The sequence below is a fragment of the Anopheles funestus genome, chromosome 2RL (assembly GCF_943734845.2).
Source record: "Anopheles funestus chromosome 2RL, idAnoFuneDA-416_04, whole genome shotgun sequence".
Classification (NCBI taxonomy): domain Eukaryota; kingdom Metazoa; phylum Arthropoda; class Insecta; order Diptera; family Culicidae; genus Anopheles; species Anopheles funestus.
Window position 1 is genome coordinate 53,425,002 of NC_064598.1, and position 26,802 is coordinate 53,451,803.

At 43.1% G+C, this 26,802-nt stretch overlaps 5 protein-coding genes across 11 annotated transcripts in view; 2 read left to right on the top strand and 3 right to left on the bottom strand.

Moving 5' to 3' along the window:
• The window catches only part of LOC125763018 (CCR4-NOT transcription complex subunit 6-like), a 103,401-nt gene extending 86,848 nt beyond the window's left edge, over positions 1 to 16,553 (bottom strand). Inside the window, exons 1-4 of one of the 5 annotated variants that reach the window (XM_049425714.1) lie at positions 16,416 to 16,553; positions 15,167 to 15,359; positions 14,674 to 15,043; positions 14,406 to 14,581 (exon numbers count right to left, since the gene is read on the bottom strand). In XM_049425714.1, the coding sequence (XP_049281671.1) occupies positions 14,406 to 14,581; positions 14,674 to 14,978 (481 nt within the window). In that variant the 5' untranslated portion in view covers positions 14,979 to 15,043; positions 15,167 to 15,359; positions 16,416 to 16,553. Of the gene's footprint in view, positions 1 to 14,405; positions 14,582 to 14,673; positions 15,044 to 15,166; positions 15,497 to 16,409 lie in introns of all 5 variants that reach the window. The other 4 variants (XM_049425715.1, XM_049425710.1, XM_049425712.1 and 1 more) reach the window with 4 other exon arrangements.
• Positions 6,077 to 9,250, bottom strand: LOC125763021 (uncharacterized). Its single transcript, XM_049425723.1, has 3 exons — positions 8,770 to 9,250; positions 8,623 to 8,700; positions 6,077 to 7,015 (listed from the first exon to the last, which is right to left on the bottom strand). The coding sequence occupies exons 1-3, from the start codon at positions 9,136 to 9,138 to the stop codon at positions 6,272 to 6,274; spliced, it is 1,191 nt and encodes a 396-aa protein (XP_049281680.1). The 5' UTR covers positions 9,139 to 9,250; the 3' UTR covers positions 6,077 to 6,271.
• A 110-nt stretch (positions 16,554 to 16,663) lies between the features above and the next one.
• Positions 16,664 to 18,943, top strand: LOC125763022 (vesicular integral-membrane protein VIP36). Of its 3 annotated transcripts, none has more exons than XM_049425724.1 (4): positions 16,664 to 16,823; positions 16,903 to 17,168; positions 17,288 to 17,403; positions 17,478 to 18,943. In XM_049425724.1, the coding sequence occupies exons 2-4, from the start codon at positions 17,009 to 17,011 to the stop codon at positions 18,210 to 18,212; spliced, it is 1,011 nt and encodes a 336-aa protein (XP_049281681.1). In that variant the 5' UTR covers positions 16,664 to 16,823; positions 16,903 to 17,008; the 3' UTR covers positions 18,213 to 18,943. The 3 variants fall into 3 exon arrangements, with proteins under 3 accessions (XP_049281681.1, XP_049281683.1, XP_049281684.1); XM_049425726.1 differs by having other exon boundaries at positions 16,906 to 17,168; XM_049425727.1 differs by having other exon boundaries at positions 16,664 to 16,818.
• Positions 18,944 to 18,998: 55 nt separating this feature from the next.
• On the bottom strand, positions 18,999 to 21,535 carry LOC125763017 (DNA replication licensing factor Mcm5). The gene is made up of 2 exons (XM_049425709.1): positions 21,238 to 21,535; positions 18,999 to 21,160 (listed from the first exon to the last, which is right to left on the bottom strand). Exons 1-2 carry the CDS (start codon positions 21,390 to 21,392, stop codon positions 19,114 to 19,116), a joined length of 2,202 nt encoding a protein of 733 aa, XP_049281666.1. The 5' UTR covers positions 21,393 to 21,535; the 3' UTR covers positions 18,999 to 19,113.
• A 135-nt stretch (positions 21,536 to 21,670) lies between these two features.
• LOC125763016 (wolframin) lies at positions 21,671 to 25,361 on the top strand. Its single transcript, XM_049425708.1, has 4 exons — positions 21,671 to 21,770; positions 21,828 to 22,000; positions 22,100 to 24,314; positions 24,385 to 25,361. Exons 2-4 carry the CDS (start codon positions 21,922 to 21,924, stop codon positions 24,839 to 24,841), a joined length of 2,751 nt encoding a protein of 916 aa, XP_049281665.1. The 5' UTR covers positions 21,671 to 21,770; positions 21,828 to 21,921; the 3' UTR covers positions 24,842 to 25,361.
• The last annotated feature ends 1,441 nt before the right edge of the window (positions 25,362 to 26,802 follow it).

The window sequence follows — 26,802 nt, forward strand, 5'->3', positions numbered from 1 at the left end:
ATAGTGACAGCTTTCGCACCTCCAACACCGCTTCCGGTCGTCGGATGAGCGACACCCGTTGATGATTTATGGTTACGATGGTGGCCGTGATGGTAACGGTTGGTGTTGGATAGAATTAACGGTGCTCCTTGGGCGTGTAGGGCCAAACGGGTAAGGTTGGCATTTTCATCGAACTCCGTCCCGGACGATGTCCCCTTCGCAAGGTTATAATGTTGCTGTTGCTGTGTAAGATGATGCTGATACGACGGGTAGTGATTGCCATTGTTGGCCACACCACTTCCGGTGAAATGTTTTCGATGCCGCCTATTGCCGCTTGCGGTTGATATCAATGGAACACCGGTCCATCCGCTAGTACCGACGGAACCACCCGCACCATAGCATCCGACCATATAGTTCGATGATGCGGCATGGTTCCCTGTTGCTCCCGGCTGGTGCGCAAGTGGTGGTGCAGGTACCGAAGGATTCGGATGCTGTGTCGGATGGTTATGTGCTGGTAATGCTATAAATTGGTTCGGTGGTTGCTGCTGTTGCTGCTGAAGATGATTATGAGGATGATGTAGATGGTGAGGATGTGCGTTTGCCGTTTGCTGGTAATAGCCAGCAGCAACTGCTGAGGCTGCTACTGAGGACGTTCCGGGTTGCAGATGCTGAGAATGCACCGGATGATGATGATGCGGAGGAGGAGGTGGCTGCTGATGCACTACATAACGATTAACGTATCGTTCCATACAGCTGTTGCTGTTGCCGGTCGACGGTACGAGACTGCTGTTCATCCTTTACACCGTACATTCATGGATTGAAACCAGCGGCACACGCGGTCATTATCGAACACGTTTTCTTTTTATGACAAAACACTACAAACTCATACTATGATTACACAACGTACACGTCTCACACTGTTTATGTTATCACTTTTCAATTGGAGTACAAAAGTTGCCAATTTTGCGTTCACTAGATGGTAAGGCACTAGATGTGAGGCAGTCAATACTCCTTTAAAACATCACACGGTAACGACTCGAAACCGCCGATACGACGCCGTTTTTGCAACTTATGGATACCGACGATAAACCCGGTACAGAATAACCGACCACGCGCTTCGAATGCCGGCAAACGAATGAAACACACTCTCTACTGGGGAGCAACTGGTGTGACTTCGCTGGCACTCACGCTATCTCACGCTCTCTTCTTCTCAATGAAACCGCGTGTTCGAACGCGAAGTTCGGAGAGGTCGTTTATTTTCTTTTTTTTACCAAACGCATTTTTTTCAACCGACAACGCGATGTTAGAGAAAGCCATCTGTTAAATGGTTTCTGCAAGTGATTCAAGAAACAGAACACCATGCAGGTACTAACTTTATTAACGAGGTTGGACTCTGCCATTTCGTTACAATTAAAGTCAATAATTGTTTTTGCTCTATTTTATTATTGTCATTTTATTTATATGTTCAATCTCCCTATCCAATTTATCATCTTGAGCTCCAAAACAGATGTACATCCTCTTGCAACATGTTTCTTCACTACATGGGGAAATTATTCTTCACGTTCAGCTCATTTTTTACATTCGCACAACGAATTTCAAATATCAGCTTGAGGTAAACGCATTTATTTCATAAACGTTTTACTAAGCTCAAAATGAACACTCCATGACAGCGTGGGCACTCAGGCGCGAGAGAGAGAACGGGCACTCAGCAACAGTTGTGAGAGAACGCATCCGAACGCGTACCGAATGAAAACAAAAGCAACCGCAGAAACTGTGCCGGTTACTTTCTTCGCGCCCCACAAACATGTGCATTCTCTCTTTCTTGCATTGGCGATTAATTCGCCCTCTCGCATTCCCGTGTACACGATTCCCAACGAACGATCTCCTGCCGTGGGATTATATAAGAAAATTCACTGCGTTTGCGTCTCCCCACCAATCATCACTCCAGAAATGCAACGGAAAGGGCCGAAGAGGAGGAAGGCGCATGAGTGGTGATGATCTCGTCCACATTCGAAAGTGAGCCTCCTGGCATTTTCCTCTCCTTTCTTCGGGTTTCTCCAACACTTACACGATCTGTTGGGGCTATGATGGGGTGGAAAATATGGGGGGGCTGTGAATTCACACGCGTCTTGCGATCAAACTTCTTTTACCATAGGGTTGCCCGCCGCAAGCCACAACACAATCAGTCGATTGTTCAATTATGCTGCCGCACACACAGCTGTGCCCAAGGAGCGTAAGAAAAAGCTGAAGCATTGGGCTGGAGGATGATGATGATGATGTTGAGGATGTGTGCGGCCGCGATCATTGTTTGCACTGTCAAGCACGCATGCGAGTTTGCGTCTTTTGCTTTAACAAGGCTTATTGATAACCGGCGGGGGAATCTTCATTTTCCAAAGGAACCCAGTTTCCCTTTTGCTCGTGCCGAAATGCTTGTCGCGTTCTCTTACACTTTCTCTTCATTTCTAACACTTTGAGCTGACTACATAAAAAACACGTGATCTTATCATGTGCAATAATTGAAAAAGGTGTCCAATCCTTGCTAAAGTATGCGTTTGTAAGAATTGACTGATTTTAGCGGTTATTTGCTACGAGTATTAGTTTTCCTATTGAGCATAAACAAAATTTTGACAACGTTATCAGTTGATTTCTAACGACCATTGCAAAACTTTGTTAAAAAGGCGTCACACCGAAGTGAGACAGTTTTACTTAGATACTTCGTGTCCTTCGGAAGTCAATTTTGCTTTTGGCACTATAATTTCATAAAGTCTTATTCGTTTTTTTACTTTATTTCTCTGAAACATTATAGTTTTGCATACCGACGAACAATCTATATGTGATAGAATATTTAACTGACAGGTTCTGCTACAATCAAAATATTCGTTTGTAATAATTTGTTTAAATACGAAAAATATTAAATTTTTTTGAAAAATATTGAATTAAAAAATTTAAAATATTTAAAATTTAAAATAAAATAAAATAAATCTTAATTCCGGCCGCCCCTTCTTAGCAATCAAAAAAAAGTATTAAACGATAGAAAACATCGTAGAAGCACGTATTTAAATACCTTTAATGATTGGGATTTTTTAAAAAAGATAGGATTTAAATCTCTATGTTAAATTTTTCTGCAGATGTAAATTTCCCAAGAAAGAGCAAAGCCACAGCTATGGGAAAATGAAGTAAATCATCTGTACGCGAAAATTAATCCGCGTTCGACATTGTTTTCAATCCAAAAGTAACCTAAATATCGCCACAACTACGCCCAGGCGTACGAAATATTAGAAGAAAAAAATAAATACAAACAAATGCTTACCAAAACCGGAACCGTTTTTGTCTGTTCGATTTCAGGATTAGTTTTTTTTAATAATAGTCTCTGTACAGTCACCAAACGAAGAGCAGTAGAGATCGAGTGGAATAGCAACATATCACCTACCTGCGAAAAAAAAGTGAGAAAGAAAAAGCAGAATGAAAAATTATGAACTCAATGAAATACACAACCCACATAGCGCAAAAACTGCGACACAAGAAAGCTGGAGACGAATGGCGCAAATTATTTAATTGATTTTGCAATTTCATTCTTTGGTTACACTTTCGAAACGGCAAAAAAGTGTGCCTTTCGGTGGCTGTTTTTCTTTCTGTGTCTACCGCGAACAAAAGCTGCCGGGCCGCCGCCAGAGCACGGAAATTTGAAAATCCGTGACGGAAGCCACCATTTACCGGCGACACAGCAACCTCCCCCCCCACGGGCCTCCTCTCTGGACCAATCGATTATATTGAATATTTGCTCGGCTCGGCCCGAAGCAGGTTGGAAAAGTGATTGATGATTGTCTGCGCTGTTCCATAAGCATAAGCAAGTACAGCGCAAAAAAACGAAGTTTAACTAAAATGGTCCATTGCATTACAAATAAGAGAGGAAAACAACACACCAACAGCTTCCCAAATACGTGTATTTCCTTCTTCCTGGACAGCTCTGCGGGGTGGTAGTGCAGCAAAAATCAATTTCATCTCCACCACCTCTAGGAGCCACCGTAGCGCCACTAGCACGCTTTCTACTGCAGCATCCCTTTCACAACGCTCAAAGTCAGCTGAAGAGGGTTTGTAAAATCAATAAAAATCATCTGTTCCGGTAATTTAGGAATTAAAGTCTGGACCACCCGCCCCGACGCCCCCTGGCTTCACTTGGTGCACTTTTCATCATTCAAACGTCAGCTAGCAAACACAAACCACTTTGTACAACGGTTGGGCAAAAATTGGTGGCCAGATATTGTGCGTGGAAGGATTAAGGATTTTTTTTGCTATTAATCGACAATTAAAGCTGTCGGTTGTGATTGTGCTTATCTTCCGGTTCACGCCGTAAGCAATCCAAAAATCGTTGGACAATTAAAGCTATACAAAACAATTTTGTAGATGAGGTTGCGACTGATGGCCAAAAATGTAAATGCTTCCGACAAGTATGCTGCAAGTCGAGTTCAAAGGCTCATCATGTACTTTAACACCATAAGAGAAAGTAAACATTCATAATGGTATTCATACTTCTACTTATATAGATTTTTGTGTTTCTTTTCATAAAGCAATTATCGTAAAAATGAGACAAGTTAAGTTAAAAGTAGATATCGTATCTTAATGTTTCTAAGAGTTATGCTTTATATTTAAGATAGTTCCTCGCATATTAAAAAAAATACTAGAAAATGCTTTAAATTTGCTATTAGTCAGACTGTTGTAGTACATCTCACATACAATCTCATCATAACGGTTATTAATCGATTCGAATGAATTTCGAAAGAGATCATGTTGTCGTAAACTTTTAATAATCCTTTAATTCTCAGTTCATGAAAACAACGGTGGTAGTGTATTTGGAGCAAATTAGTTTTCCATTTTCACATATTTTCAAAATTGCATTCACTTTTAAATATTAAAGTGTTGTTTTTTGCCAATTTTTTAATGAATCGTGTTACTCTAATGATCATTATCATAACTTTATCCATAAAAATAAATAAAACAAAATATTTTTTCGTCAGTCGCAACTTTTAGTTATCAAACAGCACCCATACAGCAAATAAAGCATATAGCAAGGTAAAGCAGTTTTATAAGTCTGTAAGGCTTTCTACACATGGATCCGCGGACGCCGCGGTCCGCGGAAAACACGTATAACTTGTATACCAGTTGGGTCCGTTCGGCTGTCAAATTCCGCGGTGGGCTGTCAAACCTACCGCGGCGCCTGCTGTTCCGCAGATTTGTTGATGTTCAACAAAACTGTGTTTCCGCGGTACCGCGGTTGATGAAATTTTATTATTGTTTACATCTTGCACGCTGGTGGTTCGTCGTGGTGGTTACATCTTGCTCGCTAGTGTGAAATATCAATTTTGTCTGTACTATTTGAACAAATTGTGTGTACTACTTGAATAAAATGGGTAAATATACAATAATTGCTAGATAATAAAGTTTGTGTTCATATTTGCTTTTATTTAGATTCCAGATCGGAGCCGAAAGTCAAGCGAAAGGTAAGTTGTGCCATGTTCTTGCTATGATGTAAAGAACTGTACTCGCTCCGGATGATTAGTTAGCTTGTTCCTCGAGATGGAAAACCTGTACTGGAGTAATAAATGGAGCCCGTACTTTGTTCAACATCAGCATCATGAAATGGTGCTTGTGTGTTCTTCACGGTGGTCTGAAAATTGTGGAAAAATTTATTTTGTTCATTTGTTTTCAGACGGTTAACATGAGTGAGGAGGAAACTTTGGTTTTCATCGACCTCATGTTCCGCCACTCCGCCTTATGGAACCGCCAGGATGAGCGGTATAAAAATTTAAACCGGCGACAGGACGATTGGGCAGAAATTTCGGAGCAAACGGGGCATCCTATAAATCGGCTGAAAGAGAAGTGGACGTCTCTTCAGTCGATTTACAGGAAGTGCAGATCGGCGCACAATAAGAGCCTTATCACTGGTTCCGGTATGTATTAAAAGATATTTCGTAGTGCATGTTAATGTTGTCATGTTTATTTGATATTTTCAGGTGCCGCTGAAATTTATCGCCCGACCTGGTTTGCTTACCGTGCTATGAGCTTCCTGGATTCTAGCACAGCGTGTGGAACAACCATCGATACCGTAAGTAAAATCGACATTCTATTAAAGTTCTAGTTCTAGTTTATGAAATCATTTTTATGCAATCTGAATGCATTTCGTCGGTAGGTTGCGATAATTAAATAATAAAGATACACAATATTTGCTCTCAATACAGTTTTTTTTTCAATTCATAATGTCACAGTAGTTTAATTTTAAATTAGCAGGGATATTTCAATGATTTAGGAGGAAGTCAGCAATGTGCATCCGAATATGTAGCATTTCGTTCCCGGAGCGATTTCGATTCGAGTTTAGGTTACGTAAATTCACTTCGTCGTGAGTAGTGTTGAATCGTCTAGCATCTTGGCTTCGCACATTTGCATCTCTACGAATGAAGTTATGTAAATATATTGCAGCCATTATAACTTTTTTTGCATTTCCTTCTTCGAGCTCAATCGGTTTTTTTAAAACCCGGAAACGTCCACTCAGGATTCCGAAAGCCATTTCCACGCAGCGTCTAGCTTTAGAATGTCGCTCGTTGAAGTTTCGCTCGGTCGATCTCCTTTCGGTCAAACCACCAAAAGGGCGAAGGCAATATTGTGTTAGAGGAAATGCTTTATCACCTAAAAACATATAGGGAACCAAGATGTTTGACGATGGGCTTAACGGTGCTGGACATGGAAGGTTACACTCATTTGTCTCTAGCTTGTGATAGAGTAATGTATTTTTAAATACACCTCCATCAGAGATTCTTCCCCTGGAACCAACATCTGCAAATATGAAATTACTGTTGGAATCTACTACTCCCAACAGTACGACGCTGAAAAATTTCCTGTAGTTGTAGTAGTTGGTTCCACTGTTGGGGGGTGCTTTGATTCCTACGTGCTTGCCGTCCATAGCCCCGAGCGTATGAGGAAAGTTCCATTTATCCTCAAAGCCCTGTACGATTTTCATCCAATCGTCTGGACTTGAGGGTAGCTATGAAAATAATGAGAAAAAGAATATTTCAAATTGGTTCCTCGTGATGTTCACATGTAACTTAATTATTTCATATTTATTATTTTTAATTCAGCAATCGTATTTGGAAATCGAGGTGTTGGATGAAGCATTTGTTTCATCTCCGCTACCATCCAGCCAGCAGCCAGAACCGTCCCGCGTATCATCGCCACTCCCAGGACCATCTCGAATCGGTTCACCGCTTCCCGGGCCATCTCGGATCACGTCGCCGCGTCCAGGACCATCTCGGATCATTTCGCCAACGCGCTATCCAACGCCTCCCCGAGCAACTACTCCGCCCAATGAGACTGTGCGGGCCAGAAAGCGACGACGTGAAGAAGTCAACATTGCCTACACTGAGGAGGTGATGAACTCTTTGCGTGTCGTTAGTACGGCCACGCAATCGTTGATTGAGCGGATGAGTATGCCGGAAGATCCGTTGGATAGTGTGCGAAACCTGATGCGAGGATGGTCTCCCGAACGTCAGGAGCGATGTTTGGCGCGCATGATTCGAATGGTCCAAGAAGAGAATCAGGACCGGTTCGAGCAACGCTGGGGTTACCGTCCATGAAAGGACAGAAGTGGCGTGATTGCCCTGGCCCTGGCCTAATACCATCAAGGGTTTGCGCCAAGGAGATGGGTTTGCTCATCTTCATACATGCGGGTGCGGAACCATCCAATGACACCGGATGACTCAGCCCGTTAAATCCTTTTAAGTCGTTCACATGGACAGATGAGTCGTGGTAGACCCAAACTGAGATGGAACGATGGCGCTGGGCTCCTGCAGCAGGCGAAGATTGCCTTCGCAAAGGACCATACAAAAAACCAAGTGGTTTACGCACCGTAAGCAAAACCATCGGCTCTTTTCAGAGCCACCGAAAGATTTAGTAGATATCAGTTTACCTTAAAAAACACAACATCGTAGGACAAATTCCGGACGGAACAACACCGTTACTAGGTAGTCTCATGGCGATGCAGAGACTCACCTGAAAAAAGAGATGCGCAACCTTTTATAGCGTGGTTATTGAAGTTCAACTATCGTTGAAACCACAAAGTTCAAGCGTTCGAATGCAGTTTATGTTTTCAAAAATAGCACATTCAATATGCACTTAATCCGATGGCCGCATCTTGGCTCGTCATGATATCGATATATCACATCGGATCGTGCGTGAGAGAAAATTTTATGCGTAATCTGTCCTGGTTTGTTGGCTATCAAAGGCGTCGTGTGATCGATCAACGGATCTAGTACCAAATCTTCCAAATCTCATTCTTGTACCAACAATCGGTCAGATAAGACCTGCTTGTTTACGATGACAGATAAAAGGATAGAAATATCTTCTGTGTGCTTATTTCACTGCACAGCTTCGTACTCGCAACACTGGGTGTAAATCGTAGGTGCTAAACTAAGGCTCAGTTGCGGATTGCAATCTCTACCGGAGCCACTGTAGTTGGTTTTTTCTGTGCCTCAATCGATCCTCCGAAATAATAGTAGCAGCGACGACACTCTCGGTTAGTTTTCTATAACCAGCGGGCGTGATCCTTTTCAGAAAGTGACTAAAATGATACATAAAATACATTTATGTTTTTACCTTTACGTAATCTCGCAACGTTTCAACGAGACAGTCGCACACTTCGGGAATAAAGCTGCTGATAGCTTGTGCTGAAATCTGTTAAATAACATGATTAATTAAAATAAGATGCAAGTGTTTTATTAAAAAATAAAAAATAGGACTTGCCCGGAATGAATATTCAAGCGATTTATATTGATCGCCCGTTGCCAAATACCGCAAAGTCACAATGAGCTTTTCCTTAGCTGATAAGCTCTTGCGCATATTTGTATCTACTTTTTGAATTTTCGATTCAACAGCACGAAGCAGATAGTTGAAATCATTTCTGGATAGCCTCAAAAAATTAATTATGGTGCTATCCAGCTCTTCTTCCAAAATTGTGTCCATTAGTCGTCCAGCGTGGTCATCTCTTTCGAGCAGCATGGGGCGCATCCATTCCCTAGCAGGTGGTTGGCGAAGGGAAACCATATGTAGACGAAGGAAATTCGTCATTGCTTGAGTAAATTGCAGAACGGCTGCAGTTTTTTCGCGATTCATAATTGTTTTATTAAATCACAACAAATGCAAGGTTTATCCGGACACAACATGCAATGTTTATCAACACACTGTTTAAATACAATAAACAATCTGTCAAAGGCATCGGTTTATTATTCAGTGTTGAAGGTAGGTATAACATAATTAATAACACAAGTTATACGTGTTTTCCGCGGACCGCGGCGTCCGCGGATTCATGTGTAGAAAACCCTATAAAACATCGCCATACAATTAATTTGTTTTATTTTCTATAAACCTCGTAGAACAAGTCGTAAGCACATCTTGCATCATGCATCTTGGTTGTCAAAATAGAACAAATTGCTGCAGCAGAAATGAGCTGGAATCAAGTTCTCCAATGTGCAATATTTTTAGCTGAAGTATAACTTAAACGAACAGTCTAACAAATAAAGGCAGTGAAAATCAGTTTAAGCTCCCTTTATTGTTGGTTTTTGTAAACTTTTCTTCATATTACGATTTGACCAAAATTGTTATATAAGAGGTGTATTCATAGCATTTTTGAATTTCAGTTTGACAGCGGGCACCGATGCATGTATACCGACGAAAGCCACACATTCAGTGATAGTATTGTTGACGATCAATGCAGGTACAGTAGGTGCCCACAATGATTGTGATGGGATTGAGTGGAGATTCGGCCAAAATGTTGCGTATTGTTGTTCTCCTGGACCGTGGAACTGAATCCTTTTTTTCCTACCAAATGTCCTACCTCCTTTCGCCCCTTTTAGCATCTTTGGACAAATCCTAGAGCACCCGTGAAGCTTGTCGCTGTCGTACGTCGTATACGACAAATCCCAGAGTTATCCCAAAATATTACATTCATCACAGGACAAAAAAACAGAACACAAGTGTTTATGCAAGTAATAAAAATGTGTGCGTGTTTGTTTTTTTTTGTTTTGTACGGTCCGAAAAATGATCCCACCCCAACCGGTAGTAGGATATGAAACGATTGATCTCTTCTAGATACCTCCTCAATCTTCACCAACTTCTCAAAACATTATTGCTACCCAACTAGAAACGGAAGTACGCTTTCATAATTATAGCCTGTTCCGCGCCAACACCAAAGAACCACCCATGTTTATGTTGCTTGTGTCTCAATAACAACGATTTGTCCAGACATCTTGTTATGATTAAAATGCCGGTGTGTAGCTTTGCTATTAGCTTCCGCTGGGGGTTTTCAGCAGTCACGAACACACGGTTCAGTTTCACGGCTATGTTTGCCTCATCCAAGGTTCCAAAAGACACTTTCGTCCTCCGTCTTTCGATGCTGCTTGAAAATTAAACATTACAACTACTTATTAGCTTTATGAGCAGATCTGATGAGTAGAGTCATAACTGAATATTACATGGACATGCAGGCCGAGACATCATTCGATTTTTCTTCAGGTCATGGAGTATGTAAAAAAAGATTTAAAACATTTAAACAAGCACTTAACGCTTCACAAGACTCTAGTTTCAAAGCTCTTTTTTCATTCTGTATCATTACCATATTGAACATCCCTTTTTTGTGAGAACATGATCTTGTTTCTTCTGTTGTAAGTGTATATAGCAATACCGCACTGGGTATACCATATGGGTATGGATCCGAAGCGTCTCGAAGGATAATATAGCCACTCCATACCCTGCTCCGACGGGGAATACGGGGAAACCCCACCCGGTGGGAAGATAGATTATATGGCTAAATTGAGTGCAGGGGGACAGTCAGCATAGGAGCGCTCCTATTGGAGTGATTGCATGATCGACCAAAGGCTTGGTGAAAAGCATGAACTCGATTCAGGGTTCCTAGTCATAGGTGAGATGCGAAAGCGTGTGATCGGATCGTGGCCGATCAATGAATGTATGTTCAGGTTCAGAATTCGTAGAAGGTTTTGTAACCTAAGCATTATTAATGTACATAGTTTGCACCTTGGAAGCACCGATGACGATAAAGCGATCTTCTATACGCAGTTGGAGTACGACCGATCCCCACAACACGACGTCAAGATCGTCATCGAAGACTTTAACGCTCAGTTCAGACGGGAGGAGACATTCAAACTCACAATAGCAAGCTCCAGCACCTACCAGCAGACGAACGACAATGGGCTTTGCTTCGATCTTAGCCTCCTCCAAGCACATGACCATTTGCAGCTGCGCTATCAGCCCACCCCCCAAAGCTCAACATAGATCGGTTGAGGCAAGCTGATGAGCTGATGGTTGAGACAGCACGCTTTTGGGAAGCGCTTCCGGAGGACTCTACCTTCGAGGTACAAGCCATCAGCACCACGGCCGATCAAACAATTAGCCGCGTAATACGTAACCAGAGGAAGGAATGGTTTGTACCACCTGTTCGTTGACCATGTACATCTCATCGACTATGTACCACCGGTTCATTGACTTCAAAGCGACCTACGATACCATAGATTGGACCGAACTATGGCACACTATGCAGCAGTACGGATTCCCAGGGCAGCTGGTACGGCTGTTGAAGGCCACTATGGACGGGGTGCAGTCTGAGGCAAGGGGACGGACTCTCCTGTTTGCTGTTTAGCATCGCTCTGGAAGGTGTCATGCGACGCGCGGACTTGGACATCCAGGGCACGATTTTCACCCGTTCTCTCCAATTTCTCGACTTCACGAATGACATCGACATGCGAGGCCGATAGGATAGGATCGAGCATTAATGCGATGAAGACAAAGTACTTGCTTGCCAGAGGCTCTGACCGTAATAGAACCCGACTCGGAAGCAGAATATCAGTTAACGGCGACGATCTCGAGGTGGTTGAGGAGTGAAATCCGAAGGCGCATTGTTCAGGGAAGTCGTGCCAGCTACGGGCTGCACAAACTCCTGTGACCCAGAAAACACACGAAATGTACGATATATCGCACAGGACTATCTCGCCAGGACTATCTTTGGCGGTGTGTGTGAGTAGGGCATGTGGAACAGGAGAATGAACCACGAGCTAGCTGAACTGTTTGGCGATGCATATATCCTGACAGTTGTTAATGCCGGAAGGATACGATGGCTTGGGCACGTGATGAGATTGTTGGACTCATACACCACCAGGAAGGTGCTCTTCAGCGACCTGTTCGGCACGAGACGTAGAGGAGCACAGGGAGCTCGTTGACTGGATCAGGTGGAGTCGAACCTGTCGGAGATCGAATGCAGCTGTGGATGTGGAGTGTAGATCGAGCTTCCTGGAAACGGATTGGTGACGTGGTCATATCTTCGTGACGTGCTCGACCATGAGCAGGCCAAGAAGAAGAAGATGATCTTGTTTGATTTGTAGTAAATTTCCACTCATTCATACTCTGCATTGTACTTCATTACATTTGTACATACTTTTACGTTCTAAATGTAACTTTATTAAAATTCAATGTATTCAATTTGTACAGAAACGTATGTACAGACCCATCCGCGGGACAATTGCAGCCGATGCCGGTCAATCGCATGGTCACTCACGGCTCATCAACCGAAGGAAGGACACTTTCTCGGAGAGCGCGCGTGAGTGGCAGACTGCGTGCATTGACCGCATCAATATCCCGGACACATACATTTTACCCACCTTAATAAAATGATTTTTTTTTGTTATTTGTTGATTTAGTTGCTGCTCAAATTGGAATTCTTGGAACACAAATACTATTTTATTTCTGATTTCGATTTGATTCTGATGAGGCGTGTTTTTTACCATAAAATTTGGTTACAATACAATCCCATTTTTCAAAAGAATTTGTGTTTATTTACTCAATTGGTCATCCATACGACAAAATATACCAAATATAGAAGTTTTTCCAGACGTCAACACAGTGTCGCGCATCGATCACAGCGGCCAATCGGAACGAAACGGTAGATTGAATTATTGGTTCATTAAAGAATGACATTCGCGTACTGGCATGCCACATCAATAGCGTTGTCTTAATTGATACACATACCATACATGAATAGAATTGATCTTTACCAATGTTAAATAAACGTCTCGATGTACTTATACAACGAAAAGTGTCTCTAACAAGGAAATAAGAAATTCTAAATACAGTTTTATATGCATGCTTGATCTGTACTCATTCATACGTTGATTAAATATAACGAAGCTCTGATTTTAATTATTCTTTGAGTACATCTTATTGTCCAATTTGTGCTGTATCATCCTAATTTTGCTTTGAAATGGTTTCGAATTCTATAAAACATATAGAATTACATTTACAATATCATTTGTTACTATTCCTTCAATTGATCGATTTATGTATGCTAAGCTTAGAGGGTATCTAAGAATCTAAGGGCATCTCAATACGAAATTACGAAGGATGCAAAAATAGCTCTATAATACACTTTTATTTTTCTGTTAGGAAATTGTGTCAGAGATCATGCGTAACTGCTTGTTTAGCTACATTACGATGCTACAGCGTTAATTCCATTCGTTTAAAATTTAAAAGGCCGATTTATTTATCGTCAATTTCCAAAACGTAGAAGAAATCAGCAGATAGAGTGATTTCAGTAGTCTAGGGGAACCGTAACAAAATTCATAAAATTTCTATATAGACACATATATTGACATATATATTGACACTATCAAACATCGTACAAGTCAAGGGTCAGACGAGCGTTCTCCTCTAGTGATGAGCGAACATGAACCACTAGGCTTCGTTGTACTTTACTTTTCATAATGTTGTTTGAACCATACTCCACCACTAGCTATTCCCTGATGCAGTTTGATTTCACATTCCATAATATTCCATAATACACATTACATTCAATAAAGATTCCATAATATTGTTTAAAATAGTGTTGAGTGAATCTGATTAGAAATCAGAAACGGCAAGCCTGTTGCCAGTGAATCATTGAAGAGTTATGAATCTTGGAGAATTAATTAATACTTTGGGAGTCGGCTCATGATATTGAGCCCTCTTCATTGAAGATTCATATGAATTACTCTTTTGGAAAGATTCAATAAGCACAACACTAATTTAAACCATACTCTTTAAGTAGCGATTCGTATTCGTACGTAACGATTATGTTTTTTTCAACTTCCTCCGATATTCTTATGCATCAATGGTATGCAGAAGTTACTTTGAAACAATAATCCTCTTTTGCCAGATCTAAAAATAAACAAACTCAGAAACCATGGGGGTCCTATGAAGGAGCCTTTTTAAATATTGCGCAGTAGAAATTGTTTTAATGAAAAAAAACGGCATTATTTTATTAAATATTTCTCCTATTTACACTGTCGCACACCAGTGGTTTTAGGCTCCAATGTAAATAGCCTGATATATCCACTTACCTGACAGATTGTCCAACATGTACATCAGCAATTTGGACGTCCCGTTCGGTTCGTTGTAGATCGACAGCACATCCTTGCCGAGCGGATTTCCGTGCAATCCGAGCACATGCAGGTTGAACAGCTTGCCTAACTCGTACGGAAGCACTCGCAGATAATTATTGTTCAACAGTAATTCCCTAAAACAATATTCCGAAAGATCATTGTTAGAAACGGCTTTTAATCTGCAAATGATTTCAGTTGAGTACAACTGTTGCCGTAGTAGACTTACCGTAGTTGTATCAGTTCTCCCAGCTCAGCCGGTAGACTGCGCAGCTTGTTCGCGGACAGATCGAGTGTCCGCAGGTTGATCAGCTGACCGATCTGATGCGGCAAACGAGTCAGACAGTTATCGTTTAGGAAGAGTGCAGTAAGGTGCTCGAACTTCCAGAGCGTCGGGCTGAGGTTGCGCACACTGCCCGTTATCTCAATGCCGTGCCAGCACGTCTTCTTCCCGGCGGCAATGTCCTCGGCGGTCAGAAATGTTTGCTGCCTCCGGGGATTGTTGCTTTCGTACTTGTCTTTATTGCGTGACATCCTGATGCCCTGTCCGCTTCTTCTTCTCCGGCTGTTGCTTCTGATGTACTGGCAGATGATGTTTCCTACAGCGAATAATATCGCGAAAAAGTTAGGTTATTAACGTTAGGATTAAATTTAGCCAAACAATCATTGAGGCAACAAATTTGCTATAAGCCGAAACAGTATATTGTACCAGCATCTCTCACCTGCATCTACTTCCGGGAGGACTTGTGGGAAGTAGCTATCCTCTGGTACGCTTTTAAAATGTTGTTTTTCAGCTCGAAATATATTATTTCTTTCGTTTCTTCTATTTTGTAAATTATGTTCTACTATACACACACACCGCACACAAACACATAGCACACACGCGCGCGCACAAACAATTGCGAAATTTGGATACTTCGATAGAGAGAGAGGAAAAGATAAAATATATCACTATATTTACGATACACTCTCCAGCAAACAGGTAAAATCACTTTCTCATTAAACTATTCACTAGGTTTTTTATTTATTCTTCAACCTGTACACAAAGAAAACTTTCTTCAAACGCTAAGCAACTATTCACCTGCGGTCGGAACTACGTGCGCACACATACACAAGCCTGAACCGTACACAAAAACACCGTGGGAAAAGAACCGTTTTCACAAACAACATATCCCCCCGCAGGAAGAAGAAACGCGCGCGCGATCATTCAATGATATGATTAATTTGCAATCTAGTACTCCCTAGAAACGCGACACTTACAACTTTGCAGCACAACAATTCTATACTATTGATAGCACGCAACCAATACAACAAACAGTACGCCGTGAAGCGAAATGCAATCGCGCGGAAGGAACGCAACCCGGAGGACCTCTGACCCCCTGTGTCCTTCCGCTGTCGAACAACGCACGCACGCCACGCACCTTTATCTTTCCCACGTCCACAGCATCGTAGAACAGCGGCCAACCAGCTAACAATGGACAGCCTTCAGCACTTAACAAAATCCAAAGGCAGGCAAGTCGTTGGTGGAGTTATTACAGTGGTAAAGATGAGACTGTGGGAAAATTGTTTATACTGATGCGTTGCGATCTGTCCCTTTTTGGGTTCTGCCTAACCACCGTTCGTACGCGGAACAAAGCGAAGCAGTGACGAATGGCATACAATTTTAAGCAAAGTAATACACCCGTCTCTACCACAGCAACAGCGCAGTCAGGACGTGCAAATGCAATGTTGATGTACAGCAAGGGCGATGACCGGAAGATCCAAAATGAGAATGATCACAGAAGCACTTTTTCCGTGGCCCCAAGCCTACATCCACAGGCTTGATTGAGGCTTTGGAAAGAGGCTCTCGAGATTGCACTTAATTTTCCTCGCCCGCTTGCCCTGTAACCACGCACACGCACTGCACAAACCCGTACCCATCAGTTACGTCGCAAATGTAAATAACATTGAGCAGCAACCCCTTACCCTTACGGTATTTCGATACGAAAAGAACGAAACCAAAAGATTAGGCGTCGGATTTCTTTTCGCAAATTTGAGTCGGGAAATTTACAACACACGAAAATGTACAGTAAAGATTTGCGTATAAAAATGACATTGTTTCTAAGATGGCAGCTGTCAAAACTGCTATACTCACCGTTTCGATTAGCTTCTCACTTTTTTCTATGGTCGAGCAGATTCGTCTCACTTGTCGAGTACTTTTCGAGAAACATTCAAGGTGTACACATGTCGATTGGCTTGTCATTCTGTGTCGGTGTTTTGTTGTTTAGCGAGTCGCCTTATCATCGTTTCTGTGGCGAATAAAACGGTGAATTAAGCAGAAAAACGGATTATTTCATAGTCCTCACGATTGCGAATCAAGGTCCAACCAGTTCGGGTAAGGTAAGTCTACCGTACTGACGCAGCTAGACCCACGCATGTGAACGAAGAAACTCAGCATAATTCGTGGTGTCCTTTCTAGAAGGCTAGAATCGCTAGGTAAACAGCCAGTGCTATTCCTGGTCGTACCATACTCCAAAGGCAACATAATCCATTCGTCTTGAGTGATCATCGAACAAAACACACAAATGGACGGAAAGACTGGCACCAACAGCAGAAAAGCTACATTCTTCCCGGTGTGCTTTGCTTCTGGATTTCTGCTGCTGCTCCTAGTTCGACACAGCACGCAACAGGGTGATATCAATGATTACATGAAACGAGAGCATTCCCTTTTCAAACCGTACCAAGGTAAGTGTCTTCGCCCGGCACGTTTTCTTTGTTTCGATAATCTTCGCACGATGACAACGGTGATAAGTGACTAACTAGCGCATCATCACGCACGCAATGGTTTTGTTATCTGCTTACAGGATCGGGCATGACAATACCGTACTGGGATTTCATAGGCACAACATTTGTCACGAACTCTTACGTCCGGCTGACGCCAGATCTGCAATCGAAAAATGGGGCAATTTGGAATCATGTGGTAAGCGAGTTATATTACGCAAAACCACGATGAAGCTGTCAGCCACTGTAATCCGCTAATCTTCACATCCACAGCCCTGCACATCGATTAATTGGGAACTGCAGGTGAATTTCAAGGTGCACGGTAAAGGAAAAGATCTCTATGGTGACGGCTTCGCGCTCTGGTACGCCCGGGATCGGCTCCAGTCGGGGGCAGTTTTCGGCAGCAAGGATAACTTTATGGGTTTGGCCATCATCCTGGATACGTACAGCAATCACAACGGTCCACATAATCATCAGCATCCGTACATTAGCGCCATGGTGAACAATGGCAGTCTATCGTACGATCACGATCGCGATGGTACGCACACGCAGGTTGCAGGCTGTGAGGCAAAGTTCCGGAACGTCGAATTCGACACGCAGATCAGCATACGCTATGAAAACGACGTACTGTCCGTGTTTACCGATTTGGAAAACAAAGCGACCTGGAAGGAATGTTTTCGGGTGGAAGGCATCAAACTGCCCACCGGATACTTTTTCGGTGCATCAGCCACGACCGGCGATCTGTCCGATAATCACGATATTATATCGATCAAGTTTTTCGAACTTGAGGCACCGTCGCTGCTGGCGGAAGATCGCCGCCAGATCGTTCCATCGGCCGCCAGCTTTGAAGCACCGCGTGAACATAAAGACGATCCAAAGCCGGGCATGTCGAATGTAAAAATTTTCTTCCTGATTCTTCTATCGATGCTGATTGTCGTGGTTCTAGTGGTGATCGGAATTATGTTTTACCAGAAACATCAAGAAAACGCTCGCAAACGATTCTACTAAATATGAACCGCATCGAGGTTCTATCTACCGCGTATGGTGGTCGAATGCAATCCCGTCTCGAAGATCATCCGTGACTGAATCACACGTTACAAGTAACGAATACACAAGTACCAAACACATAGGGATTTTTAGGAAAATTCTTGTACACATCTCAATCGAACGATAACATTCGTGCGGATTTAATTTACGAAAAAGCGACCAGCAGAAACGGACCATGGTTAGATAGTCAGTGATTGCATGTAAAGAAGAAGAAGAAGAAGAACAGCTACAAACATAACTATCACCGTTATTTCCTAAAGCACCTCCACCCAGTACTACTCTTCATCACCATGACTGCAAGGGAAGGCATTTCTTCTGTTGTAAATTTTTTTTCTCGCCCCCCGATAAAGGTCATTCACTGAATTCGCTACAAAGCGATGAGTCTTTAGGTTAATCTCATACGGATAAATTGCCGGTTACGAGCAAATTCCCGTACACAGCAAGAAACAACCCTCTTCTAAATCGTAAACCTCCCATTAGTATCGGCCAGCAGTAGGGATTCGGAATTTCATTGGTTCCCGGGTTTTTGAATTGGATGTATGAATTATATGATGGATTTCAGTTAATCATGTTTAGCGTGTGTTCCTAATAAAGCACAGAATTGAAGGTTTTATGGGTAAGGAAGTGTGTAGGTGAGATTTGTCCATTACAATAAATCGAATGACGAATACAGAATGAGTGGAAAACAAAAACGGCATTACGGCTAGTGTGTTCTCTTTTTGCAAAATCGTACAACAATCTTTTTCATTTATCGCTACATTTATTGAAAAAAGGTAAAGAAAAATTCACAATATTTGTTATTGATTAAAAAACCACACACATACACAAAAAAAGAAATTGTCCAACTTTCCAAACAATTCTCCTAAGACAATCGATACAACATCTTCCGCTGCAAACGATGCTGCAACTCGCCTCGCCGTATCAGTGTATGAATCACCTTCCGTACGGCCGCCTCCGAGTATTTTTGTCGCGCAAAGTCCTGAATAATGCTTTGTTCAGATACCTGTGAGCCAATAGCGAATCGACGTTTCAACTGCTTCTCGATGCGGTTCAAAATTTCCGTATCCTCCTCACTGGTAAATCCTTCCGCACCGGCAAGCGAACCACTACTGGCGGCAGTCATCGTCGACACGGCAAACAGCCGCAGCGCTTCGCTCACATGCGCCTCGGTGGCGAAGGGTTGCAATTGCATCTTGGCCAACGATTCCGAGATACGAATGATGGCCTCCAGTTGACGCACTGTAATAGGAATTGACAGACGCTTGTCCGTGGCTCGTTCATGTTCTCCGACACCGGCACGTAGTCGAACATACTGACTCTTGAGCTTTTCCGCTGCCGCTTCGTTCAGCCGGGGACCACTGTGCGTGCGACAGTAGTGAATGTACTTCTTCAGCATGGCCAACGGAATTTCGCCCTCCTTTGGTTCAGCGGTCGCCTTCGATGCATTCATGTGAACGCTCATGACATGTTTGGCCAGCGTGATATCGCGACGCTGATCGTGCTCATCCTTCACGATGAAGATCATGTCAAATCGAGACAGAATGGTCGGCATAAAATCGATATTCTCATCACCCTTCGTGTCATCCCAGCGACCGAAGATAGAATTTGCAGCCGCCAGCACGGAGCAGCGTGAATTCAGTGTGGTCGTTATTCCTGCCTTAGCGATCGAAATCGTCTGCTGTTCCATTGCCTCATGAATGGCGACACGATCATCCTCCTTCATCTTGTCGAACTCATCGATACATACGACGCCACCATCAGCCAGTACCATTGCGCCACCCTCCATGATAAAGTTGCGTGTGGCCGGATCACGTATGACCGATGCGGTTAGACCGGCCGCACTGGAGCCTTTGCCCGACGTGTACACCGCGATCGGGGCAACCTTTTCGACGAACTTTAGCAATTGCGATTTAGCCGTACCCGGATCGCCTAGCAGAAGAATGTTAATGTCTCCACGACGTGTCAATCCGTCCGGCATACGTTTACGCGATCCTCCGAACAGCATGCACGTGATCGCTTTCTTAATATCCTGCGAACCGAAAATGCTTGGCGCCAAGCTGTCTGCTAATGTGTCGTAAACGTTCGGATTTGCAGCCAGCTTCCTGAACGTCGACTCTTCCTCCGTTGTGATGTTGTTAAAGCGCGAGATAGCTCCCATACCCTCCGTGTCAACCTTGATGCCAACCACGCGCATGTACGGAGCGCGCACACCGATAATGGCCTTATCGCGACCATCACGCTTACCCTGCCGAGCGATTTTACGAATCGAAAATATGCCATGAATCAGCACTCGATTACCCGGAACAACGCGTTCGCACAGGCTACGATCACAAAACAGCTGCATATGGCGAGGGATTTCACCCTGCGGTATAAAATCAGGCAGCTCTTGAAGCTTCAACACTTGAAAATCAACGCAACGGCATTTATCGGGCATGATAAAATAGGGATCGAGCGGACATTTCGGCCGGCCCGCCTGCTCGGTGTTGCACTTCCTGGGTAGCTGGTATCCTTCCAAACCCGGGTTAACAGGTAAATTAGGGATGACATTGTTACAGGTACGGCACTGGATTGAAATACGCGTAGCTTTGGCTTTGATGCCGGAAGCCGCAATAATGATTCCGGCCACCTTCACAAGCTTGGACACACAATCCGACTTCAGATCGCGGATGTTGGTGGGATTCGCACCGGAACCGAGTAGCACCTGAATATCGTGCACCACTTCCTCACCTTCAGGTCTCGGAGAGGTGATCTCGTCGGCCACTTCCCTAGCAGCTTCTTCAAATATTTGCAGATGTTCGGTTGGCTGCTTGTACAGCTTATCCGCTAGCGATTCATCAAACCCAGCTAGATCCTCGATGTCTACTTCCAGATAGTAGCGTCCCAGCAGGTAGTTACGTTTCAAAGTATCGCTGCAAATAATAACATCTTTCTGATTAGCTTCTGCTTTTGTACAACATACAGATCTGAGAAACGCTATGGTACTTACCGGTATTTGTACGAAAAGTTAGCTTCGCAAAACGTTCTGATAAACTCGCGATATTGTTTTTTCACCAGTTGCAGATTGATTTGGTTCGAGTTCTGCTGCTGATCGCCGTCGAAGTTATCGGAGAAAAAAACACCAACATCATCAAACCCATCCATTTTTAGGAGATTATGTTTTTGGATTTAACCGAATAAAACTATATTTGTTTGATATAACCACAACTTGCAAGCAGAGTACGAGCACTATTGCACCTCGATGAAAATGAAGCCACACGATTTGCGCGCGCAATCCGTTGACATTCCAAACGTCAATGGCGTTGCTGCTTTCTTTGTCAACTTGAGTTTCTTTCTCGCTCCTGCGACTCGTCGTAACTATGGGCTATTTATCAATGGAAAACTTATTTTGACCACCCATGCACCAGCGAATTAGAAAAAATGACAACAAAATTGACAAATAATCAAACTAACCACACACGCATATCACAACAAAACTAAAAATCAACAATACAACTGTGGAACATCAGTAACCCTTTGCAGGTTTGTACAAAAATTGTGGCAATCCAAAGAAACGCTACAGTCCGCCTATTCCAACAGAGATATACTGCTGCTTTAACTGACCAGCTGTTGTGGGAATTTTGTATTTGGTTGCCAATTTCCATCTCCGCCTACATCCGGCAGTTGGAAAACAATGGCCAGTTGGGCGAATCGTCCTCCCATCGAAAGTAACGGTAGCACATCTTCGTCGCGCAAGAAATGGAATCTTGAAGGTAAGATTGAACCGAGCTGCTTGATGATCTCACCATCGTCCGGCGTTTATGCTGGCCTTGAAACTCAACGTCATTTGCACCTGGTTGTTATGTTTTCAGACAAAAAATCGTTGCGAAATCTAAAGTACCATTTCGCTGAGGATGGTTGCTCGGAAGTGCAGTTTACTCTGGCCAAACAGTTGCTGGAAGAAAATTCCGAAACTGATCCAGCACACAACCACGCACAAGGCGTTCACTGGTTGCTGCGCGCCGCTCAGCAAGGACATGAAGCATCGATCGAACTGTTGCGTGAATGCTACGAAAGCGGCCGTGGCATTACGGAGGCGAACGAGGAAGACGTTCGAACCATCTTGGCTATGAGCCCGGGTGAGCGGTCAGCTCGCCGTGCCGCACAAGAACTGTTTGCGAGCCTTTCAAACGGTGAAGAATACGTCACGGCAGCACAGCTCGAGAAGCGTATGCGAGAGATTTATAAAATGGACAAAAAGCGTAGCCGAACCCAACCGGATGGTGCCGAGGCGGAAGGAAGCATGGAGCACAGCTTGGGCGCTGGTCCATCGGATGGTGGAAGATCGCATACAGGGGATTCACCTATCGGTAGTCCTAACGGTGGTGGTGGGCATCGGTTAAATCGTAACCCCACCGTGAACCACATCTCGGAAGCACATCTCTTGGCAGCCGCCGTCAATTACTCGAATGGACATCTACCGGCTGTAAGTGACGCTCTTATGCTGTCAGCGCCGGATCCACACAGCTTGAACCACGTACCGTGCTTCCATCGTCCGTTTTTTCACCCATTCATGTTTTTTCAACTACTGTACCATCGGTTCGTATCGCTGTTGTCCACGTTTCCCGGTACGAACGGTAGCAGCTGGGTGCAGCTGTGCCTTATCCTTGTCACCTACTGGTATTTCGCGAGCGATAATCTCGTATCACTTTTGCCGGTCGGTGGATACTACTTGAGTCTCGCCGTAATGGTACTGTGCAGCTTTCGAATGCTCAAATCTAAGCACGACTTCATCGACTTTCGCATGTGGTCTGGACTGTTCCTGCGGTACGGTGACGAGCATTTGAATACGGACGACTCAGAAAACCAGTATCTGCGCAACAACCTCAAACCTTACTTCTACTTCTTCACGGCTTTCTTCATCAACATGGTGCTGCAGCCGAACATTAACGACCAGTGGTTACCGTTTTCCGAGATTACTGTGCTCGCCTTTGCACTCACCTTTCTGACGATGTTCGCCTTCATTTACACCTCGAGCGACTCCTTTCCGGACTATCTGATTCTGTTCTCGTTCGGATTGAACGTGCTCGCCAAATACCCGTACGAAATGGATGACGTCGTGACGACTGGTTGGCGATTTTTGGACCTAAAAGTACCAGGCTTCTCCACGTTCGTCATCGGTAATGGAATTGAGTTTTGTTTGAATTGTCGCGCGATGCTTTATCTCATGATACCGGGTTTTCTGATGTACATTGCCCGGCGTAACGACTGGCGGGGCATCTACCAGTATCTTATCCCTCACTGCGTAACGCTTGCGTGGCTGCAGATCTGCATCATTAGCTCCCAGTCAGCTACAATGTTTGGATTGGTGAGAGGCGCACTCGGACTGTCGGGATTGTTGCTGTTTCTTCCGCTCTTCGGCATCGTTACACTGTTGATTCCAGTATTCGCCGTCATTGAGTGGCTCTCGCTGACGGATTCTACTGTGCGGCTTTGGTCATCCATTGCTGCCGCTGTAACAGCAATTGCCATCTCTGGATATATGGCTAGCTCTCGACGAACGGAACGATACATAACCTTTCTGCAGATCGCGATATGTGTCATCGGGACCGTTTTTCTTACGCTTCCCCATATGATGTCCAACTTTGAGACGATTGGAATGAATGAAAATCGTCTATTCGAATCAACGGCATCTGACTCGCTCGGTGATCATCGTGAACAAACAAGTGGCCGTGATGCACTACCGTCCAGCCTGAGCTGGGATCTGTACTACCAGTTCTGCCATCAGCCAGCCTGGGATACGGAGAACAAAGTGAAAACGCAACTTCGCTGCACCAACTTGGACGGCACGTTTGTTCGCTGGGAAGGAACTGTGGTGGATATGGCTATCTCGAGCCGACGAAACCTCCGGGCACAGCTGATCGAAGGATATCTGCCAAAGTTTCTAGCTGACCGTATCAATTGCATCTATGGCGAACCTATCGAACCCGATTGCGGTAATCTAAATGGATCGGTTGAGGGTGAATGCGAAAATTTAAAACATTTCATGCGACGACAGCGTACATGTCATCTCAACAAATGGAACACGTGAGTAAAAGTGTACAGGTGTAAATGCACACGAATCGCCGTATAACGAGTGATTTATTTTCTTTCTCAGCTACGAATATGAACTGAAGGTACGGATGTCAAACGGTCTCCTGACGAAGCCTGTGGAAGTCATACTGAAAGCACAGCACGCGTTCGGTAACTTTACCCAAAGCCTTAACTATTCCGATCGCATATGGTTCGTGGGTGTGCTAAGAGATTCATCCCAGTCTGCACATCCTTCTACCGGCGCCACTGACCAAACGCACTGGGACTCAGTCAGTGGTGGATTTAACCTGAACCTGGGTGGACAGTCTGCTGGTAGCTTCGGTGTGCACACTATGCGATTGGGGCGCAAGAACCCACTGATCGAGCTTCATTCCATTGGCTGCCGCCAGTGCCGTAATCCTGACCTGCCGGCTGTTCACCTGAACGAGGGTCTAAAGGTAAATGGTCGGATGCGGGATCTACTGCGTGGTGTAAAGTATTTGCTGAACGTCATATTCAACCCGCTGGTGATCTTCAAGTAAGCACCTTTTGCAGGTGTTTTGTAATCGATGCTGGTCATACTCCGTGTTACTCGCTAGTCTTCTGTTGGCAAAAGCTAAGATACTGGGCTCGCAGTTTTGACCCAAGGGTAAAATGAATTGGTCTGCAGTTTGTATTTGATCATCAATGGTGAAAAATCTCTTCACTCTGAGCATTGGCCAACGATGACGATGACTGTTTGTTCTTTCCTTCGTGTTTACAGAGCAATTATACGTTAATAATATTATAAACTTACATTTTCGTTTAAATTTTCAATTAACACTAGGGCGTAATGAATTCAAATAAAATATTTACGAGTTGTTGAATCAATTGCCGTAATGCAAATGGCTAGAAGCTTCTTGCAATGAAAAATTCTTAATCAATTTTTTTAACTACTCTTTATGTGGACAATAACATTACCTGGTTTTAAAACACTAGGGCGAACAAAAATTACACTAATTAAAAGATATTTAAACTAAGAGATGCAAGATTAATAAAACTATACAAAAGAATATAAACTCATATTGGACACTATTTTTAAATATTTTTAATATTTAGTTTGACATCTAAAAATGAACACAGAAATGGAATTGTCTTGTTTGGTTAGTTGTTTCTTTCCGTAAATCAATTATTTAATTTTCATTTTATTTTTACTATAAAGTTATTAATGTAATATTATAAATGTTATCATTAATTTTCGCAACTGTTGCTTAATATAAAAAAGTTTCATGAAAAAAGTAGCATCTAACTGTAACAATTCCGTCCCATTTTTCATAATGTTGCATAATCGCATAACACATAAATCGAAAGAAAAGTTCCATGTACGAAACTTTACTGTGAACAGCACTCTTGATAATCTGCGTCATTGTTGCGCCTGGTAATAAGAAATCGTCTTCACCATATCCCCCACGATCGTAAGTATCCACAGCAGACACAACCGTGATCGATCGAATTTGTGAAAAAACAAAACGACACGATCAACACGCATTTTACACCCCAACGACGTATATTATCGACATGCGATGTGAGTTTTTAATTATAACACCACGAAACCATTTTTTTTTTTTTTAGACTTACGGAATAGACGTACCATTGAAAAAATGTCGCAATCTGCTGGTTCTTCATATAGTATACTATTACACGTTATTTGTTTAGTAAAGAAAATCACCATTGCAGAACAAAAAATGAAACACATTAACACGTCAATCGGATGGATACCATTTTTACTTTCCTTCCTGAAGGGTGATTGGAAGAAACGTCGAATAAGAAACGATTTTACTTTCCATCTCAGTCCGATTTGGCGTTGAAAGAATTATGTGAGAGCGGTACCATTTTTAAATCGGGAAGGATGCGGACGAGTAAATATTCAATCAACTTTGAACACGGACCTGGTACGGATCTGAACTTATTTGGGCAGAAATAGCGATCATTTAAACTCTGTACAAATGTTGGACTCTGATCTAGACTCTTCTCTCATTCCCCAGCGTAGGTAGTAGCAATTATTAATAGTTCGGTTTTTTATTTATAAGCTCAAGAGAATCAAACTCATAACCATTAACTTTTGTTAATATGCAAGAAGTGTGTCTTTTGTGTTGTGTCCTATGTGGGTATCTATATTCTTTATTATGTGATCTTAAACCGTTTTCACATATCTACTTTTGATATAACACCCAAACATCGTTTTCTAACTTGTTGTTGTAACTAACGAGGCGACCGGTTGTTGGCAATGACTTAATTTTATGGATCCTGGACGCATGTGCGACGTGTGTGAAATGGAACAGAGGTTTCAAACTTTGGTGTTGCAGTTGACTTGAAGTGAATAAATTACAAACAACCGGATAGATGATTTTTTCAAGTTCTTCAAGATTCAACCATACCTTCTTGAAATGATCAGACTACAGAATATTATATTTTAACGAAATGAGTTTAATTATCCTTCGCTATGTCCTAGAAAACTAAATTA